The sequence below is a fragment of the Vulpes vulpes genome, chromosome 4, assembly GCF_048418805.1.
Source record: "Vulpes vulpes isolate BD-2025 chromosome 4, VulVul3, whole genome shotgun sequence".
In the NCBI taxonomy this organism is placed as follows: Eukaryota; Metazoa; Chordata; class Mammalia; order Carnivora; family Canidae; genus Vulpes; species Vulpes vulpes.
This window is the reverse complement of record NC_132783.1, coordinates 107,788,410-107,809,457: the sequence shown is the minus strand read 5'-3', so window position 1 is coordinate 107,809,457 and position 21,048 is coordinate 107,788,410. Positions and strand designations below refer to the sequence as shown.

The 21,048-nt window shown below is 35.1% G+C and overlaps 1 protein-coding gene across 1 annotated transcript in view; it reads left to right on the top strand.

The window, feature by feature from the left end:
* Window positions 1-21,048, top strand: part of GABRA1 (gamma-aminobutyric acid type A receptor subunit alpha1) — a 57,908-nt gene that overhangs the window by 25,694 nt on the left and 11,166 nt on the right. Inside the window, exons 5-8 of the mRNA XM_026007640.2 lie at window positions 1,276-1,496; window positions 3,794-3,876; window positions 11,121-11,264; window positions 19,991-20,143. Coding sequence (XP_025863425.1) covers window positions 1,276-1,496; window positions 3,794-3,876; window positions 11,121-11,264; window positions 19,991-20,143 — 601 coding nt within the window. The remainder of the gene's footprint in view (window positions 1-1,275; window positions 1,497-3,793; window positions 3,877-11,120; window positions 11,265-19,990; window positions 20,144-21,048) is intronic.

The following is a 21,048-nucleotide window of genomic DNA, read 5'->3' as shown; positions in this document are numbered from 1 at the left end:
GCACCAGGAGCCCGACATGGGATTCGATCCTGGGTCTCCAGGATCGCGCCCTGGGCCAAAGGCAGGCGCCAAACCGCTGCGCCACCCAGGGATCCCAGGATAAACTTTTACTCAATCTTTACCCAATCTTACTTAAAGCCTGAGAAAAAGACAGGTAGTTAAATTCATGCACAAAATGCCTAGACACAGACATTATTTATTCTGCATGTTCTAAAGATGATATGTATAAGATTAAAAAAAAAAAAGAACAGCTTTTGAATGCATCAGGGTTTAGGGGATTAAGAAAATGTAGCATGATGTTTTCAAGTTAGTCTTCCTTCCAGTTTGGAGCATGCTAAGATTAATGGATAATGTGGGAATCTTTATTTCAAACCATTAAGTTCCAAATTTAGTGTCAGTGTAGCAAGTGCTGCAAGGAAGATGGATATTACCCTTTTCAATTTTAGGAGCTAGTAAGTCACATTGCTTGTTTTCAGATTAGCAGATGTTTGTCTCTGGGTATTGCCATAAGGAATTCTGTGTTTATTCAAATAAATAGATTCCCTGGCTGTGAATGATGATGAGCTTCACACATTTCTCATGTGTCTTATATACACATATCCTCAAACACACACACACACACACACACACACACACTCGAATATTTTGAATTTTTTTTTTGGCAAAGATCCCAATTGACGGTGAAACAGATTATTTTCATAATCTTCTTTGTTGTGGAAAACTGAAAGTCCATATACATTATCTGTAATTTTTTTTTTTACTTAGCCATAAAGGAGATGGGACTGTCATGCTAATATTAGAATCATGGATGATTTGAAACTGACTGTGAGGTTTTCAGACTATGGAAAGGCCCCCCAAAATGCTATGATTTACCTTTGTAGCTGTCATTATGTAATTTAAACATCTTCCTATCTGTGGTAACCTCTAACATGAGTTTTGTTTTTATTTGTACTGTATCCTATTGTTTTGAGTGCTGGTGTAGTAGAGGTGTAGGGACTGGAGCATGATTTTATTTTCATATATCTGAAGAGATAATTGTGGAATTTTTCTGACCAAGAAATATTTCAGGCATTTTAGATATTTTAAAAAATGATTATGCCGACCAATGATTCACCTGACACCAATATGTACAGACCACCACAGTTTACTTCTAAAAACATCACCTACCTCCTATTTTGCTTTTAAAGTTACAAAAATTATGCATTGTCTGTGTAAGCCATTTGCATTGCAAAATACAGCTCAGTGAACTCTTTGCCATTTTCCAAAATTACCTAGGAATATACAATAGATGTATTTTTCCGTCAAAGCTGGAAGGATGAAAGATTAAAATTTAAAGGACCCATGACAGTTCTCCGGTTAAATAACCTAATGGCGAGTAAAATCTGGACTCCGGATACCTTTTTTCACAATGGAAAGAAGTCTGTGGCACACAACATGACCATGCCAAACAAACTCCTGAGGATCACAGAGGATGGTACCTTGTTGTACACCATGAGGTAAGGATGACTGTGTTTCCATTTGTGATTCTTTTTATACTTTTTTGTCACCATATATATATGTGCTTATGAAGTTGATGGGGCATGGTGAAATATCTGGCTATCTGTTTACCTTGTTTTTCAACCTTAATAATTGTTCCAGTATGAAAAATAAACTGACTGAAGTATTATGCAAGTATTAAAGCATTAAGTAAAATGATTAGACAAAATGGGAGGGGAATTTATAATGTATATTAAGTAATATATCTCAAGTATCTATCCAACCTGTGCTAGTTCAGTATGAAGAATTTCTTCCCCCTACTACTAACCTAAAAAATTCCTGCATCCCAATAAGGTCTAGATTAAATTTCTAGACTCTATCTCAAGATATATATCTGACAATGTTTCTACATAAAAAGGAGGAAAAAATCCCCCGAAATTAGAACAGTTCATCTTAAAAACCATAGATTCATGTGAAAGTATACATTTAGAGAAGTATACGAATTTATAATGATGTTATTAGTTAGATATTATTAGAGAATATAAATATTCTTAATTTTGCTTAAATTGAAGAAAAAATATAATATATATACATATATATATATCTGCTTTATAAACACTTCTTCCATTTTGAGATTATTGGAAAACCTAGCAGCTAGATATTTTCATTCATTTACAGTTCAATGAAGGAAACACAAATCAAAAAAAGTTGTGAATACTTTTAAAGAAAAAAAATGTTTAAAATATTCCTAATTTGAAGAAATTTAAAATTGTACAGAACTCATTCTTAAGGGAAGCAGTTATTTCATACCCAAGTGACTTGTTAGAATGTTGTTTTTATAGATCTGGAGAGTACTTGGTAATTCAGACTGTCCAATTATTCCTTTGGCATGAAAAGATAATGGAGGCAAAATCCTAGACTCGGTGGATTTTGTTTAGTGTGGGAATGGAGGGATGCTTTGCTTTTGAAGAGAGCTGCCAGAATTTCTACCTTTTTGTACAAAAATATCCAAATGAAAAAGAAAGAAAAAGCGCTGCAAGAGCTACTTTAGGTGTTGGACTCAACTAGTAAACATCTAATAGAATTAAAAGAGTGACAAATCACATGCAAAAATAAAAAAGAGAGAGAAAAAAAATAGAGGATCAGAGTGGACAGACATGTTGAGTGAGACCTTTCCAGATCATCCAGGTAAAATCTATTTATAATTGAAACCTGAAGTATTTGCCCCTTGTAAAACACCCTATGCCTGTTTTTTGTTTTTTGTTTTCTGTTTTCTACACCTGTTTTTGAGCCTAAGTATTTATTCTTCTCAGCTATCAGTTTTCTGGGGCAGGATTTGCATCTACTGAGAAGTTTAGCAATTCATACTTTCTGATATGTACAGTGTTCTTCATCAATAACTAGCCTGTTATTGCCAATCTCCTAAACTTACCACCTCCTTTGCTAATATATCATCACTTTCCTTAAAATTTGGGTTTTAAAATGTAAGTTTGGTCATTAATTTACACATGTCATATTTGCTTTAATCAGCATTGGAATCACTTAATGAGTTTACTGGCTATAAAGGCATTCCTACCCCATTTCTTCAGCTACTTAATAATATGGATAAATATATTTTATAAAAACTGTATGATGAATTTGGCATAAATTCCCAATTCCACCAAACAAAATCAAATGTATTTCAGTGAATTATTTTCTTTACCATTTTTCAAATGTAAATAGAAATGAAGATAGGGACTAGAAAGAAGCATAGCAAAATCCTGGCTTCAATTAGGCAGCAGGTTTCTATATAAAACAAAATGGTTGGATTATAGTGGGATCACCCACAAACTCTCTTTCACCTACTCCTTTTTTGTTTTATGCTGTTTGGTGCTGTTTTAGGGAAGGGGATGGGGAGAGCTGCACTGAGGAGAGGAGACATTATCTTCTCTTCCTAGCTGTCCATGTCTTCTTCTCTGCCAAGTCTTTATCCAAGTATTTGCTTACATCTAATTATAGTCTCAAAAGATTTTCTGAGTCTAGGTGAATTAGGTAATGATGCTTGTCTTGGAAAACATTAAACATGCTTGTCCATCATACAAAATCTGGTGTCACCTATTTTATCAAAACAAATAAATGGATAGAATCTAGTCATTGCTGTAAATAATTTTTTTAGATCTTTTGGTTAACAGCTCAGTATCGTGCTGAAGTTTGTGCCTGCCTCTCTTGCTTTTCTTAATGTATTTGTTAGAGTTAGTGACAACCTAGTCAGATTGATCAGCCAAGTATTTAATCTATAGGGCTCTTGTTTATATCCTCTGTCTTCTTAATTGGTAAGGCTGACGGTGAGAGCTGAGTGTCCAATGCATTTGGAGGACTTTCCTATGGATGCCCATGCCTGCCCACTAAAATTTGGAAGCTGTGAGTAAATTTGTAATTTTAATTTTTCTTTATTCTTATAAGAGACCTCTCTATTTAATAGTTTTAAAGATTTTATTTATTTATTTATTTATTTATTTATTTATTTATTTGAGAGAGAGAAAGAGCGTGCACAGGGGGAGGAGCAGATGGAGAAGGACAAGCAGATTCTGTGCTGAGTGCAGAGCCCTATGTGGAGCTGAATCTCATGACCCTGAGATCATGACCTGAGGCACAATTAATAGTCGGATGCTTAACTGACTGAGCCACCCAGGCATCCCTGAGAGACCTAAGTATTTAAGCAAGAAACCTCCAATTATTAAAGTCTGTTGGGGGACAGATAAAAAGCATGAAGAAAGTTTAGTGATTTGCTGCAAACACTTTCTAGGAATGTCTGGATGGCTTAGTGTGTTTAGCATCTGCCTTCAGCTTAGATTTTTTTTTTAAGATTTTATTTATTTATTCATGAGGGACACACAGAGAGAGAGGCAGAGACAGGCAGAGGGAGAAGCGGGCTCCATACAGGGAGCCTGATGGGAGACTCGATCCTGAGACTCCAGGATCACTTCCTGAGCTGAAGACAGACACTCAGCCCTGAGTCCCCCAGGTGTCCCTCAGCTCAGGTTTTGATCTCTGGGTCCTGGGATAGAGCCTGGGCCAGGTTTCCTGCTCAGGAGGGAGTCAGCTATTCCCTCTGCCCTTCCCCCAATGCTCTCTCTTCCCTTCTCTCTCAAATAAATAAACAAAATCTTTTAAAAAATACTTTGTATAAGTAATAATCTTTTATTCCATTTTGAAATGTTATTTCAGAATGAGATTATTCCCTATCTCCTCAATGAGAAAGAATGGATTTAATTAATTAGTGGAAAAATTCTACTTTTGTTAAAGCTTTATTCATAGAAAAACAAGCAGAGTACAGATGTTTTTACCCCATAGATAATATCTCCCTGCCAATAAATGGAGATCATTGTGCTTATTTTGTATCATTGCTGACATTTGTTTGACCTTAAGAATATTTCAGGTTGTTTTTCAGATGGAAATATTGGTAGGTGGCAGCAGTGGATGATAATTATTTCTTAATAATGAAGCCTACACCTAAAAAAATATTCCCTGATGAGAATTTACCCTAATCATAATCTTTAGAAAAGTTCTCGACTTGTTAGGATATCCCATGAATTCCATGTGCATATTAATGCTTTTGCAGGTATCCTAGAAAACTTTGTGATAACCCTCTGGGCTTCTGCTGTTTGAAAATATGCAGATAGATACACATAAGAGGAGCCAAGAGAAGAGTGACCAGCAGAGTCAGCTCTGGTCTTTCTCTACCCTTCTGCTTTTGACTAGTATGCATATATAAAGGGTGTGAGAGCAATGTATTACTGGTTTCCTGTAGAAGAGGTACTTATAAGGACTGAGTCAACTCCTGGACTACCTAACCAGCTTTCTGTTCCCACTAGACAGACAGTCTAAGTAACTATTTTGGTGAAGATATGATTCATAGAAAAAAATAGTGGTAGTGTAGGAAGATAGCAAGCAAAGAAAATAGCAAAGGGCCTTCAGGCTCCTAGCAGCACTAGTCATGGAGAGACAAGTTTATTTATAAATCTAATTCTATACTGAAACCCAAGGACAAACTACTTCAAAAATTGTCAGCCAAACAGGCCTTTGGTGATAACTCCCTCCTCCCCACTCTTTTCCCAATTGAACGTGTATTCTATATTATGGACTACTATGTTTTCTCCTGATTACCACTTCCATTTTTAACAATAATATTATGTATTATGTGTTACTTATATGCGAGGCAGTATATTAAATATTTGTATATGTATTAGTTCATCTCATCCACAAAATAATCTTATACTTGGGAAGATTGTGCGTTATACTTGCCTGAGGCAGTACTTATTTATGCTGAATATCCTGGTGTAACTACTAATAGTGCCCCCTTTTACCTTCAGATATAACCTTGTTTTGGACAACGAATTACTTGTTTAACATACTAGTCAGGAATAGCTTTCAAGCAGTGAGTATAATTAGCTGAAAAGAAGCATTTATATTTTCTATACAAGATGAATGATGGTGATTGTTGGTTGATTGTTGGTTAGTCAGCATCTTAACAAGGATGATGTTCTAAAATGCCCCTAGATCTTCCTGATCACAAAATGGCTGCTGCAACTCCAGCCGTTGCATCTGCTTTCAAAATAAAGAATTGTGGACAAAGAAGAAGGAACTAGCACCTGTATCAAAAAGATAAAAGCTTTCCCTAAAATCCTAGAAGGCATTTACTCACATCTCATTAATAATCAAAGATGTGTCCCATTGCCAATGCTGACTGCAAATGGGACTGGGAAGAAATATTCTTAACTGGGCACATTGTCAGTCTGAAGAAAATTGGAGGTATTTTAGGAAGGAGGAAATGGATAGTGATTAGAAAGTAAATAGTGTCTCATATAAGAAAACTGAAGCTAAATAAAAATCTGTTTTCCACCTCAGAGCCTTTATACATGCTCTTTTCTCTACTTGGGTCACTCTTCCCTTCATTCTTCCTGTAACTGGCTTCTTTTACTTTTCCACTTCTCAGCATAAATGTCATCTCGTAGGCCTTCCCTAATGACCTTATCTAAATTTACATATAGTGCCACCCATCTTCCTGATTATAATACATGTTTAATTTAGATGTATCACACAATAATTACTAGTTTTATTTGTTGGTTGACTTTTTTATTGTCTGGAGACTGTAAACTCCATTTAGAGCACAACTTATTTTGTTCAGCATTTCCTAGCACAGAGCCTACTATAATGTACACTCAATAAATATTTATTAAATATACAATAATCAGGTTTTAAATGTCCCTTTAATGTTTAAATCTCAGAAAAGCCTCAGAAAAGAGGATTTAAGACCTGTGGGGAATTAAACAAACAGAGAAGGCTTGATATTAAAAAGTAAGCATCTGAGCTCAGTGGGAGAGCACCATGAATAATTACCATTGCCTGCCATTGGCTTGAGAGGAAGCAGTGGGGGTTGATTTATTGTATAGTTAGTTCTCTGACCTGGCCTAATTAGCACACTTCTTAAATTAAGAAACTGAGGCAAACGTGGGCTAAAAATGCTTTGACCCAGTTTTTGAGCAAACATCTTGCCAAAATATCACAGAAGAAAATAAACAAGAGAGAAGCTACAGGATTTTGTAATAATTTAGTAAAACACTGTAATAAATGTTTATGAGGCAACCTCATCCATATGTTGATAAGAACTAACCTCAGAAAAACAGATGTTTTCCTTACTACTTTCCATTAGACCCTGATTGTCAGTGTTATATCACACTTTTTGCTTATTGGTGATAGAGCCCTCTTCATAAGGCCAGATAACCAGAAGACAACATACATGATTCAATTGACATCTTTTAATTGCTTTTTGAGGAAAATACAAATAAGACTTTGATTATAAGAGATTCAAATGATATTCTGACAATAAGATCTAGGCGAGTGTTAGACCTTGTAAGGACTTGATAAGTGATGGTTTCCTTACTGATTATCAAGCATAGTGCCTTATAAATAAGGAGAGAGTGATAAGTAGAAATTTAAATGAATTTTGAGTAATAAATAACTTTAGAAATTATTTAGTGTGCCTGCTTCATACAAATGGAAAGATAAAGGACCATAAAAGTGAAGTGATAGTCTATATTAGCAGATACTCTTCTGATACCAAGTCTATGTTCCCAGTGTTATTTCACCACAAATTCTTTCATAAGCCCAACCAAAGCTTTCTGTCTTCTTGTTAATTTTTTTCTTGGGTAATCTGCTGATTTATTTGAAATCTGAGCTCAACATTTTGACTAAGTAGCTGAAGACTCTTTTTAACCTTATTTTCTTTATGCTGAATAGTCTCAGATGAAGGAGGTTTTCATAAAAAGTACTTTCTAGATACTGAAATGAAGAAATAAGGTATATCACCTATTGTGATAAACCTTAGATATGTCTTCTACATCTTAAAACACCAACTTTTTAAAAAGTTTTTGTTTAAGTTCCAGTTAGGTAGTTGGGGCACCTTGGTGGCTCAGTCCATTAAGCTTGTGCCTTCAGCTCGGGTCATAATCTCAGGGTCCTGGAATTGAGCCCCAAGTTGGACTCTCTGCTCAGCAGGGAGACTGCTTCTCCCTCTCCCTTTGCTCCTCTCCAGCTCAAGTGCACGGTATGCATGCTGTGTCTCAAATAAATAAATAAATTCTTTAAAATAAATAAATAAATTCTAGTTAGCATACAGTGTAATATGATTTTCATGTGTACAATGTAGTCATCCATAAAATACCTGGTGCTCTTCACAAGTGCACTTCTTAATCCCCTTACCTATTTAATCATGTAGATCTGCTCTGCATTTTGGGAGATTTCCACTAAGAGATGTGAACAATGAGTAATCTCCCCTTTTACAATAGTTTCGTGTTTATTGAAGATTTTATACCCGATGGAGTTTCTAAGACATTACAAGTATGAGACATTGAATTATATGAAGTGAAAAGTGGATGGTAACAAGTTTTTTCCTCTAAAACTATATTAGCAGCCCATTGGCAACACTGGGGTAGGAAAAGGTAGAGTCCAGGCACTGTTGTTAATGATGGTGCAATACAATAGCAAGAGTGTTTTAATTGTTACAAAATGACACAAGGTCTAGTATTGGTTTCATCCCTAAATACTTGACCATCAAGTATCCCTGCTTGGATTTTGAGAATATAATATACAGTTTTTGCCTAGAAAATTCTTATTAATAGCAGTAGAGTAGAATGAATATCATTCTATGCTCTTACCTCAGTTTCCCCACTAAATAGCTATCTAAATATTTAAATCTTTAAATAAGTCTCATTGTTTCTGTGGTTCAGTTTATCGTCTGTAAAATGAGACAAATTATATGACCTCTGAAATCCTTCCATGTTAATAATCAGTGATTCTATGTTACCATAAACTTTGGCTGTCTTCTTAGTCAAGACCCTTCCATTAAAAAAAGAAAAATTTATAATGATTGGAAAAATATTTTACTGAATATGGTACCTGCAAATTGTAAGCAATATGGTTCTTCTCAAGCTACTATGCTCTACACTTCTTTGGGGGATTTTTAAAAATAAATCATGTTTTAGATGCTAATAAATGCATTTCTTCTTCTTAACAAATGCAATGCTGAAATGATTCAAAATTTTAAGTCAATGAGATGTGTTAACTTGACACATAACAAATAATAGGAATTATTTCACTATATATGTGTATCAAATTATGTTGCACACTTTAAATGTCTTATAATTTTATTTGTCAATTATACCTTAATAAAGCTATAAATACATACATACATACATACATACATACATACATACATACATACGTAAAAGATTATTGCCATGAAAAAAAGTCAATGAGGGCAGCCATGATTAAAAAGTAAAATTCAATAAGAACAAATTCTAAAACCATTCATTTATCAATCTTACATGTTTATGAAAGAAGTAATAACCACTAAGTTAATTTCTAGTATATTCTCTCGAACTTCTGGAGAAATTTGATTACAAAAATAACCTGATTGTATGTTGGTCCAAAAGTGATGCTGGAGTAGACCAGACACTGTAAAATCAGGAGAAGACTGGCTACACTTTTCTGCAAAATTCATCCCAGAGGCAAGAAGAAGCTTTGGTTCAAGAATGAGAGGCATGGCTCTCATCTTTCTTATGGAAGCTTCACATGGGTGTAAAAATGCAACCATAACTTCACATCTCATAATATTTCAGCTTGGATAAAGATTTAAACAAAACTCTCAAGTTTGGTTACGTTGGGGCAAGTGTTGGCTGAAACAGGGACACATTATGATATTAACAAGCTCTAGGAACTTCCCTTTGTGAACAATTCCTTAAAAAATGTATATTAAAATATATATTTTAGTTTCTTATTTTATATTTTTAACTTTTATATTTTATGACTATGTTGGTATAAAGATGAATAGAATTCAAGTTGGGTTATGTTCACTTTTTTTATTTTAAATGAAATTAAAACATTGTTTGGTCACCTAGAAGTATTGCGGACCCTGGACACTGTCTACTGTGCCTAATGCAGAAGTTGGCCAAGGAGTAAAGCTTTCACAGTAAAGGAAGCTTTTGCTATCATATCTGCCTGATATAACCCTGGAAACTTTCTGCTTTTACTAAGTGCTGTTCTCTTCATTTTTAATATCACTCTACATCTAAACAAAGGAGAGTATATACTATCATTCCACCCCATGTATAATGGTATTCTGTGACTAGAAACCAGAAAAGCTATAGAATCTTCTTCCTCACCTTCTCACTCATTCTCTACACCTCTTCTCTCAACCTTTCAGAATTACAGATCAGGATTATGACCTCACTTCTCATGTAGAAAGATGGCTGGGTGAAAAGTGACATGGTAAATGAAAATGATTGAGAAGTGTAATGAGCTAAATGGTGTATCTCATCAGCATATTGTCACAATAGTAAATATCATAGAAAGGAGAATTAATTTAAAAGGAAGTAAAGTCAGACTTCTTTTAAAAATGGATGCTCAGTAAAATTTCCAGTGTTACTTTTCACATTTATCATGACCGTCCCCTGACCCAACATAATCTGAACCCATGCTATTGCCTCTAACCTTATTTCATTTCTCATGTAGTTCAGATTTAGTCATATCAGTATTCCTGTTCTTTCTATAACATATAAAGCTTCTATCAGGCCCAGAGGAAAAAAACTTTTGTTCACCTATCCAGCAGATTCTTCCCCAAGACTTATATAGCCTACTCTCATTTCTGTCATGCATAAAATGGTCATTTCCTCAGTGACCCTCTCTGAGTCTTTGCCTAAAATACGTCCATGTCTTTCATTTTCTACCCCCTCACCTATTGTGTACGGCTTTGTTTCATTTAACACTACTTGAAATTATATGTTTATTAGCTTGTCTATTTCTGTCCCCATTACTGCCATGGATGTTCCACAACATCAGGGAAACTTGTTTATTATGTATTTTTTCAGCAAGGTACTTTGTCTTTTGTAGATGCTTAATAACCATTTGTTGTAAGAGTGAACAGATGACAGAACAAATCAGGAAAATGTGTTTCAGTTTTCCTAAATTAAGGAATATGGGCTCTGCTTTTGGTCCTGCCTGTCCTGGCCATGCAATTGAAAATATGAAACTGGTAGGACTCATCAGCTAATTAGGAGACTTGCAGTAGCATGACCCATGGACCATTTTCCTTTCTTTCCTTTCAGATGCGTATACTAGAGCAGAAGTTGTTTATGAGTGGACCAGAGAGCCAGCACGCTCAGTTGTTGTAGCAGAAGATGGGTCACGCCTAAATCAGTATGATCTTCTTGGACAAACAGTAGACTCTGGAATTGTTCAGTCTAGTACAGGTTAGTGCCACTTGATTATCCCAGATATGTCAGAAGAAATATAAACAGTTTTTGTGACAATGTGAGAATTCAGTAAGTTCTTCAATAACACAGATAGAAAATTTCACTAACCTTGAAACCAGATAAGCTAGGAATTAGTGTAAACTCTATAGATTTATGCCCTTGGATTCATCATTTAATGTCTTTTGGCCTCTGTTTCTTTGTTTGCAAAATAAGGTACCAGTTCTATGAGATCAGGGTAGCTGAGTATTTATAAATGTGAACTTTTGGAGGAGAATGTATGTATTAAATTCTTACACTTCCACCTTACTTGTTGACTGTGGTCACCTTGCAGGGTTGTTCGAAGGAATAAATTAAATCCATGAAGAATACTTATGAGAGTTTCTGGCACATATAAAAAAATTCTTAATAAATGTTAGTTATTAATATCATCTAGGCCTGACTTATTGCAATGATTCAGTGAATCTTGGTGAATTTGTAGCAGTGATCATTATACATAGATACCAAACACTAATTCCTTCTACAAATCCATTTGTATCTCAGCTATGGATCTTCCACAGCTAAATCCTACAGAAACATCATTACATTACTGACCATTCCACTTTGGCATTAGAAAAAAGTGGGGTGCCATTCTTCTTAGTATTATAACCATTTTACCAATGTAATACTAAGAACTGGAGCAAGTGCTATTAAGCAGCTGGACCCCAAATTTTAAACTTTTGAAGTTGTTTCAAGAAATAAGAGTTTAGTTATGTAAATATCCATTTTGCAACTAAATGGAATGTGATCATTGGGCTAGAAAATTATAAAAAGTTGAATTTTAACCCTTCTGCAATCTCAATAATTTTAATTATGTTCAATCATTAAAGCCTTAACAGAAGTCAGCAGTTTTTATAGCTGTCTTTAAAAATTTAAATTAGGGATGCCTGCGTGGCTCGGCGGTTGGGCATCTGTCTTCAGCTCAGGGCATAGGCCTGGGATCCCAGGATCGAGTCCTGAGTCTCACATTGGGCTCCCTGCATAGAACCTGCTTCTCCTTCTGCCTGTGTCTCTGCCTCTTTCTCTGTCTCTCATGAATTAAAAAAATAATAATAATAAAATTAAATTAGTTCACTAATTTTGGTAATTTCTAAAAAAATACAATTTGGTAATAAATAAGGGTAGAAGTGCTATTTTTTTCAGAAAACTCTCTTCCTTAGATTTCAGGTTTTATGTCAGAACCCCAGTAATTCTAAAAAGTCCAAGTAATAGGTCAATATATCTTATTCTGATTATTGGAAAATCCTTGCTTAATGGGTTCTGCCTTTTGCTTATTTTATCACAACCATGGCTACTCTGAAAGTTCAAATATTTATGTTTCTTGTTTTGAAAAATGGAGAAGATTGTTCCTCAGCTTTGTCCACATTAAAAATGCATGTGGAATACTGGGAAGGTTTTAGGCTCTGTAGTGAGAAAGATGTGCACTCTAGTCCTGGTCCTGCCACATAGAAGTCTAGTGACTTTGGGAAAGTCATTTTTCTGATTACAGTTGGAAACTGTCTCTTCTAAAAAGTGGAGATTTTATACTTTTTCACTAAAGATGATATAATACACTAAGTAGAATATTACATATAGTAAGCATGCAAAATGGAATGTAGTAGTTATTGCTATAGTCTTAAAGATATCCCAGAACATGGAAAATACTGAAAAATTTTCTACCTCACAAGTTTTGTGGGAAAACAAACGAAAATGAGAAGTGTTCACTTTCAAAAATAAATGCTATTATAAGCTAGATATTGTGGTAGGCACTGGACAGTCAATGACAGACAAGGCAGAGAGCTTGCTGTCATGGAATCTGAAGTCTAAGGGAAGACAAACACATGAACCATAATTATCAAAATGGGTGTTAAGTGCTGTGATTAACATTTTTGTGAGGGCAGAGACCATATATGTCTTCTGTATCCCTATTATTTACTATAGTAGCTGAAACAGAAGAGGCACTAAATAAATATTGTGAATTAATGAATAAAACAATAAATGTATCCAGCCTAAGATAATCAAGGAGGGATTGCTTCAGGGGTTGCCTTTCATGTTGTTAATCTGTGCTTGTTGGGAACCAAATAATCACTGTTTTAGGCCCAGCAGATTGAAAATAATCTTTCCCTCAAGAAATTCTCCATTACCATTAGAACGACAGTAACTCAAACACAGTGGCATACATTCAATACTAGAACTATATACAAATCACAAGTGTTACTCAGAGGAAGAAGTGGCTCTACTCTAGTTCTAGTGCTAGTGACCTTGACATGTCACTGCATCCCTCTTTATGACCAGTTTCCATGTCTGCAAGGTGAGTGGCTAAGTCTGATGAACTTGGAGACTTCTCTGGTTTCATCAGGATGTCGCCTACATAAATTCTAGTTATTCATAAATGATATACAGGCATAAATGGGGCTACGGGAGGAGAGGCAGTGGCCTAACCCACCATCATCAAACTGTCTGGACCTCATAAGCTGGGTCTGTTAAAAGTACTCATTCTGTGCTAAAGCAGCAAGCATTATCTGTACAAATAAGAGCTTTCTCTTACCATTCTTATAATGGATATTGGTGGGGGGAAAGGGAGGTAAGGAAAATAGTGAGCAAATTCTCAGATGTAGGAGCTCAGGTTGGTGTACATTTTCAATATCAAAATAAAACACTGAACTATACTCCCTCTGGGTCTACTTTAGCTCATCAAAAATCCACTTTGGTAGATTTCTATGGGAAGAAACAAAGATCTTTTTAAGGTCTTCAATCCCATGTTTCACATATCCATGTGGAACCCTAAAAATATTAAGGTAAATAAGCATCAAGTATTTCTGTCAGAACAGTAGGACTGATAGCAGGAAAGACCACCACATGAAGAATGATTAGATAAAAACCATCTACTTCTACCTGAAAATTCTCTGTGGGGAGAGAAGCGATTCAGATCACCTCTTAGAAGGGGTTGCCCTACTTGCCTAAGCCAACTCACATGTAAACACACATTCATATGTACTACCTACCAGTGATCTCCTTCAAGTCAAATACCTCTAGATCACTTCGGTGACATAGCAGGAGGGAATATGAGATTCAATCCAATGCTTGGATTTTTAAATTCAGTGTAAACACATTAGAACCCCAGTAACCTTCCTGGTGTCTACCATAGATTTGGAGGAAAACAATAAGTTGGAGATTTAGTTTGAATACACCTACTCACCTGGCAGAGAAAAACCTTTACAGGCACATAGAAGAATGAGTCCAGTCAGTTGGCAAATCCAGTGCAATTCTAAGTTATTCATTCGTTTATTCACTAATTCTTTCAACCATTTGCTCACTTACTGTGTTTGACATTGCAATTGAGCCTAGAAAAGATAGATGAAGGACACATAATTTCTGCCTTCAAGAAGTTCATAGTTGATTGATATAAGTAGCTAACATACACTTGGCATTGTTCTAATAATACAACAATCCCAGGATATAGGTATTAATGTTATTATATCCATTTTACAGGTGGAACATAATTGAAGCCAGAGAGATTTAACTGTTTTTCCTAGATCACACAGATAGGCAGAGGCAGAGCTATAATTTGAACCTGGGTAATCTAGCTGCAGAGTGTTCTCAACCATATAACTAGTAACAGGCTACATAGACATGTGTGAAATGCAATAATGTGGTATAGCATGGATTTAAAAGTGTGGACTCTGGAATTATACCGTGAAGGTTTAAATACTGGTTTTACTACTTATTAACTCTCTGACCTTTGGCAAGACATCTCTCTGTTCATCTTTCTCTTGTACTATTTGGGGATGATAAAAGAATCTATTTCATGAGCCACTGTGAGATTTAAATAAGAAACATGCATGCAACCTGCTTATTAGCAGAGTGTCTGACATGTACAAATTATGTAATAAATATTAGATATTACTATTAATAATAATAACAGAGCTAGTACAAGGGAGCCACATGGCATAAAGAAGAAGTCATTTCTGCTTGAAGTATCAGGAAAGGCAGTTTGGAACTGGACACCAGACATGGCCACCTATCTCATTCTACTACACCACATTATGTTTCCTAAGTAATTCTTTAAGGAGTGCCCATGCAAAAATTACAATAGTGATGAAAGAGCATGTAAATATGACTTCTACAAAAAATATAATAATTAAATTAGTCATCAGGCATAATAATAATAATATGGCCAGAAAACAATAAGAATATAATAATATGTAATGCCTTTTTAAAGTACATGGTGATGACTATAAAACCTTCATATTTACCTAAATCAATAGACAGATTTGATCTAAGGAAATTTAGGTTAGCTTTGCTGAATAAGAAAGTTTCTTCTTTATGAATGACTTTTATCCTTAGACAAATAACCAAGAGAAATTGTAAGATCCTCTTTCTTAAAGATAGTCTTCTCTGGATGAGTTGATTTAAGGATGACCCTGCAGGGTCAAAATAAATGAGGAAGGCACCCATTTTCTCTGACCAGAGACAAGAGTGGTGATTAACATTCATCCAAGGAGCCTCAAGGCTCCCATTTATGAAGCTTAGCACATGATCTTCAGAGAAATCATTGTAGCCATGAAATATAAAAACTGGGGGTTGGAAGTAGGGCAAAAAAGATCTCTATCGTCACCTGATCAAACTATTCATATTTCAGATGAAGGGATGGGTCTAGAGAGGCTAAGTGGACTAGAACTCTAATCATATTTTTAATTTTTTATTCCATAACTCTTTGATGCAGATATTAAAATACCAATTTCTCCCTCAATGATAATTTTTGATTCCTTATTCCTATTTAAAAAGTAGCGTAGAAACTTAGGAAACATATAGCCTTAGAAAACAGCCTAGAAGCACACTTGAAAGTAAAGTGACAGGTTTACAGAGGCCTAATTCACTACAACTTTGTTGAAGTGAATGGATGCTTTTTAGAGCTGAAGAAAATATACTTCTATTGTTTCTGTCTTCACACTGTCAATCTCCATGTGACTCAATTTTAAAAAATAACTTTCATATCTATCATTTCATTTTATCCTCCCAGCATCCTAGGAAATAGTTAAATAAAGCAATATCATTTTAATTGAACAAATGAGGAAACTGAAGTCAAATAAAGTTAAACAAAGTATTTATTCAAGTAAATGGAAGCCAGTTCTAAACAAATCCTTGAAGCTGCTTTATACAATTATATCCCTGCTTCTTTTCTTTCTCTCTCCTTAATTTTGTATGGTAATGTATCAGAAATATTGTCAAATCTAATTTACAAGCTTCCCTGAGGGTTACATGATATGCAAGGATATTTGAATTACAATTCTAGACTGTTGAATTAGAGAAAAAGAATTTGACATGCTTAGTGCATGAGCACTTGATGTCTAGAGATACTCTTTCTATTCAATATAGGAGATTGATTTTTTTGTTGTGTTTTTCTTTTATTTTTAATCTATTACAACATGATTCTGATTTTGCTGTCTTTTCTTTTCCTTACTTAAATGTTTTGTGCCAAGACTTCTTAGATTTTGTTTAATTTAGGAAAATGATTTCAATAGATTTGAAGTCCTCTTATTCTCTCTCTAATTTGTTAGTGAGGAAGTGGTTTATATAACAAACAAAATGTCGAATAATAGCTCCTCCAAAATCATATTCTTTGTAGAATCTTCCTCAAATGTCACATTGTGAACAACAAAAGATGATAATGGAATATGTATAGACACTCATCTTTCTGACATTATATGAAAGATGGAATTTTTTCTTTCAGCTGATGACATTTTGTAAACCACAGTTGAATGAATGGTTAGAAATAATAATGCATACTCCTGAGAGGGTGAAATGTAACATGGCCATGTCCCCACAGGAGTATCTTTTCGTAATGCTGGGAAAATTGGCTTTCTACATTTTTCTCAAATTTAAATCACTTATTTCTTTCAGATGACCTTGGAGTCATCACCCAAGGTATCTATAGAAACTGAAAAGAAATTAGTAAACATTGTATTTACCCTCCCAAAGACAGAGTCTCATGGATGTTAATTTGTGTGAGTGTCCTTAAACCTCAATGCCTCCCTTTTCACCACACACAGATGTTGAATACTTAAAATATGTAAAACCATGCTATATTCAAAGAACTATCCCTCTTCTCAATTAGCTTTCAGTTTGATGAGAGGGATATAAGCATGTAAATTAGCTAAGATAAGAAGTATGAGATTTTATTATAACTGTAAACAGAAGGTATAAATAAATTTGAAGTTACTTACCAGCAATCAATAAATGACAGTTGTTATCATTATTAACAATTTGCAATGAAAACACACTTGGGAGTGTGGATGATTTCCTCTTATAAAGAGTCAATGCATTTTTTTTTTTTACCAATACTTTTACCAGTTCTGAATGGAGGGAAAAGAGAAGAAAATGGAGAAAGGAACTAAAATTTATTTTAAAACTCCTATACAGCATGATCTTAAGTAGAGCCCTTATTCTTTATTCTCCCCACAATACACTTCTCACTATTTTACAGATTAGGAAACTGAGGATCAGAGACTATAAGTGAATTACCCAAGGCTATCCAGAAAGAAAATAGCATATCTAAGTTTTAAACCCAAATCCATTTGTTTCCAAGGCTAATAAACTTGCTTCTATGTGACATTTCTTCCTATTCCACCATGGACTGAGCCCAATTCATAGATGAACAAAATAGTCACTAATAATAGATTTCAAGTAGAGAATTTTGTAGGTCAAGATACTGAGATGTGAAAATGTGTGGTGAGACATGAGACATGATACTGAAATGCATATTACAGCTATGACATGGAGAGTCTTAAATCCAGGTAACAGAGTTTACTTGTCAGTAGGTAACACTGGAGACATTGTGGTCACACTGGGGAAGGACAGAGTGTTTGTTAGTGGCATCTGATGGATAGAGGTCAAGTAAAAAATCCAACAATATGTGGGACAGCCCCCACAACAAACAATTAACTGGCCTGAAATGTCAATAGTGCTGAGGTTTGAAACCTTAATGCAGATAATGGGAATGCATTAAGGTATTTTAAGATTTTATGTATGCTTTAAAAAGATTACTCTGGCATCAAAATTTAGGGAAACTGGCGTGAGGAAGTGACTGGAAATAAACAAGGCAGTTAATAGATCTACAAAGGAGATAAGAGCAGTGACCATGAGATAAGGCATAGCCAGAGATACTGCAAAGGAGAAATTAAAATTGCAATGATCAACTGATTCCTTTCTCTCTCCCTCAGAAGCCCGACTTAACATCCAAGGTTTAATTCTAAGATTTTAGCCTGAGTGAGCAGACAGATGAGAGGACCATGAATTTAGAGATGGACTCTTAAGTGGAAAAGCAGCACAGCTCTACACTATTCATTATTTTTTTATGAGAAAGGTTAATGAATGTCAGTTTTTGAACATATTTAGCTGGTGATGTCAATGAGAAATCAGCATCTCTGAGATGTCTAGTAGATATTTGGGAGTACAGGTTTGAAATCAATGTCACTTAGAGCTGTTGATTTGGCAGCCCTCTATATACAAATAGGGCAGGAGTGAGAAGGGAAATTCCTGGTTAGAGTCAAGAAAAAATGAGGAAGAAAGCTGAAAGCAGAACTACACCAGGAACCTCTACAATTACTTTGCAGAAAAATGAAGGTTGGGATATTTAGAGATCATGGACAGTTTTATCCATATGTAGCTAAAAGTAGATGGCCAGGCCATGGGCTGAGATATAAATCACAGGTTGTGTGGGGAAATTTTTTAGATGAAGGGAAGGAAAAAGTTTGGTGAATACCAAAGAAAGTGATGTTTTCTTAGTATGAATACACATTTCTCTCCTGCCCACCCACAGATAGCTAAATATATATTGAGAATGGATAAAGCTAAAAGTTTCTACGATTTACAATTGAGGAAATATAACATCAATTTAAAAAAGAAAACTCCCATAATTCGGGTTGTATATCTATCACTTTGGATCTCCAAATGAAATCAGACTTTGATGTATACAAAGATCATGAAGTGTGCCCAGGTAGTCCACTGTTTCCTAACCCAAGCTAGGAATTGGGACAGGTTCAAAAGCTATATTGAAGTGGATTTTCCTTGGCCTCTCTTAAAGAGTGGTTTGTGTATCTAGGTGGGACCTGAAGAACCTTCACAAGTGATTCTGATGAAGGTATTCCTCAAAATAAATTTTGAGAAACCCTAGGTTCTAACCCACTCTCCTTATTCCAAAGATCAGGCTAAGTTAAATAACTTACCCAGGGTCACAGAGCTGCTAAAAGGAAGTGTGGTCTGAGAACTAGAATTCCCCTAACTTGGACATCAAAGCTACTTCATTAGATAGCCTGAATGTCTTCCGCTGTGGTAAACTGGAGATTTGGTCTGTTCTAATCCATTAGTATGTGTCATCAGGATCTTGCACATTAAATGCCTTCTTGGTCATTAAAACCAATCTGTAAATAGATGCTCAGCTATGTCTCATAAATGTGTGATGTACCAGGATAAGGATGCAGCAATAGCCATGAGATCTCTGGCCCCTCAGTCTCATCCTTGAAGCCTTTTTGGTGTTTTTATAATGTCTCCGTTCTTTCCTGGATAAATGTTTTTCTCCTCAGGAACCAAATGTCACATAGAGAAAGGATGTCTTAAGTCTAGGTTTTTGCTGCTGTTTGAAAAATCTGGAGATAACTTCTTTTCAAGGTCAAATTGCTCACCTTACTGTCTGTTTCACTCTCTAGGAGAATATGTTGTTATGACCACTCATTTCCACTTGAAGAGAAAGATTGGCTATTTTGTTATTCAAACATATCTGCCATGCATAATGACAGTCATTCTCTCCCAAGTCTCGTTCTGGCTCAACAGAGAGTCTGTACCAGCGAGGACTGTCTTTGGTAAGTGACAATCAGGACATGCAGGCAAGGGTCTGGAGGACAAGTTATATTGGTGATGTTGTAAATTGAATGAAACAATAATCATGGGTTAAAATCTGAAGTTAGCACAGTAGAAAGAAGGCTCAAAGAATTACCATTTCATTTTCATTATGGTGTGATTTTTAAAAACTCTTTCTTTAAATAGCAAGCTGTTTTTAATGCATGTAAATAGATGCATGTAAATATCAACTAGGCCCACGCTATGTTTAAGACTCTTTACTACCAAATAAAAAGCTTAAGTTTATAATCTAAACTGAGGATTATCATGTGCAGAGATCCCTATGGTATCATTCTTCAATAACAGCCAAGGTCTGAAAAAACAGTTATCTCAGGGAAAAAAGCAAGACTTTGCTGCAAATGCCCAGAAAATAGTTTTTTCTGGCACTTAGCAAAGTGCTTCTAGGTTGGAAACCACATCTTTGCTCTCCCAAGTAGTCTAGGAACGCAGATATATGAAGATCCAGAATGACCCCAGCTGCAGAGCAAAAAAGTAGTTCATTTCAAACTCTTTTTTTATTACCATTTGTTAGTATTTACTAGTGTTGAAGACACTTGCTAGAACTGAAGATTGAACTCTTGTCAAGATACGTGTTTCTGTATGCATATTCAGTGTGAACCTTTTATTCACTGGAAATTGAAAAAAATAGAGAGCACATTTTAGGTTTTATGTTTATTTTTGTGGAATGAAAAATAGCACTATAGTGAAAAGGATTTTTTTTTTAATGCTAACTCTTCCTCTCTTCTTACCCTAATAAATCCTACCTTTCCTTTTTGGAAATTATCTAAAGCATTTTGAAATGTTTTATAAGTTAAAAATCTTGCTCTTAACATTTTCAACAATCTGATATCTCAGCCAACTCATGCCC